This window comes from Sceloporus occidentalis, unplaced genomic scaffold (assembly GCF_023333645.1).
Source record: "Sceloporus occidentalis isolate IW3139 unplaced genomic scaffold, rSceOcc1.0.p SCAF_15, whole genome shotgun sequence".
Taxonomy (NCBI): Eukaryota; Metazoa; Chordata; class Lepidosauria; order Squamata; family Phrynosomatidae; genus Sceloporus; species Sceloporus occidentalis.
This window is the reverse complement of record NW_028316995.1, coordinates 15,035,001-15,036,415: the sequence shown is the minus strand read 5'-3', so window position 1 is coordinate 15,036,415 and position 1,415 is coordinate 15,035,001. Positions and strand designations below refer to the sequence as shown.

The following is a 1,415-nucleotide window of genomic DNA, read 5'->3' as shown; positions in this document are numbered from 1 at the left end:
GGGTGCTTTTAAATATGTACATAATCTAGTTTGCCTATCCAAAAAGTCCACCACACGTTATTTTTGAAACACATCATTTTATTAAAATTCTTATAAAAATTGAAAATCTCCCAAGGATGCGCTTTTTTCCCTTTCCTTTCCTTTTTTTAAATTATACATAACAATCAGTTGTATATCTCTATGTAGAATGACTTTTGACAATTGTTTGTGTTCTGCTTTGTGGTTTGGGGAAAATATTTGCATAAAAAACGCCCTGAAGGTTACTGATGCCAACAATAACCACAAATATTTACAAAAAAAATCTAGTAGCTGTCAGAATTCTTTTTACATAGCCATAAATAGTTAAAACTTCATTAAAAAAGGAAATAATATTCTCTATTTTAAAGTGTTTACCACTTGCTTTATGTACGACCGACAATATTTCTACAGCACACAAACATAGTTTACAAAACAAAAAATAACAAAAATAAAAAAAAAATCCAATAAGCAGAATAGAGTTTTTTTCTGCTTGGCAAGAAGCAGACAGTGTAAACATTTATCATGAAGTACCAGGAAAATAAAAAGAGTGTCTGAAGATGAATCTGACATCCATTAAAAAGGATGATCAATAATAATATTAATAATAATTATAAGTTTTTTTGTACCCCCACCCACATTTTTTTCCAAGCAGATCAGTCTGTAAATGAAGTTCACCAAGTCCACTGCTGGGTTTGCACCAAATGATGTGCTGTTGGGTACTGGGGGTTACTGGCAGAGCTGTACTGGGCATTGTACTGCATGTGCTGTAAGGACTGGGCACTATAAGCTGAAAATGGGATACCAGCCGGGAATGTAGCAGCTAAGTCCTGAGCTTTGAGCGTGTGGCACGGTTTACCATCCCTGACTAGGACAGGCACTGCCACCCGTCTAGGGGAAGGAAGGGGTGTAACTTCCATACCTTTCTCTGCCCTTGCCCTCTTCATCTTGTATCGGTGGTTCTGGAACCAGATCTTCACCTGGGTGGGTGTGAGTCGGATCAGGCTTGCCAGGTGCTCTCTTTCAGGTGCTGACAGGTACCTCTGCTGCCTAAATCGCCTTTCCAACTCATAAGTCTGAGCCTTGGAAAAAAGCACCCTCCTTTTCCTTTTCTTGCCGGAGTCTGGGTTGCTTGAACTTTCCTTTTCATTGTCCGGAGATTCGTCAGCCGAAGGTTCAGGGGATTTGGGTGATGAGTCCTGCTGGGAATTGCTGGATGCAAACCCATGTACTGCAGAAAGTGTGAGAATGGGAAATCCTTCCATTACACCCTATATAGATGTATATATCCTCTATCTATACATATATTCATATTAAAATAAAGTTACATGCAACTATACATTAACCATCAATCATAATAATTAATTATCATAAATCTATATTTGACCAAATAAGCCTTA

The 1,415-nt window shown here is 37.9% G+C and overlaps 1 protein-coding gene across 1 annotated transcript in view; it reads right to left on the bottom strand.

Moving 5' to 3' along the window:
- Positions 1-689: 689 nt before the first annotated feature.
- The window catches only part of LOC149303289 (homeobox protein Nkx-2.2a-like), a 1,762-nt gene continuing 1,036 nt past the window's right edge, over positions 690-1,415 (bottom strand). The window contains exon 2 of the mRNA XM_089481419.1: positions 690-1,246. Coding sequence (XP_089337545.1) covers positions 690-1,246 — 557 coding nt within the window. The remainder of the gene's footprint in view (positions 1,247-1,415) is intronic.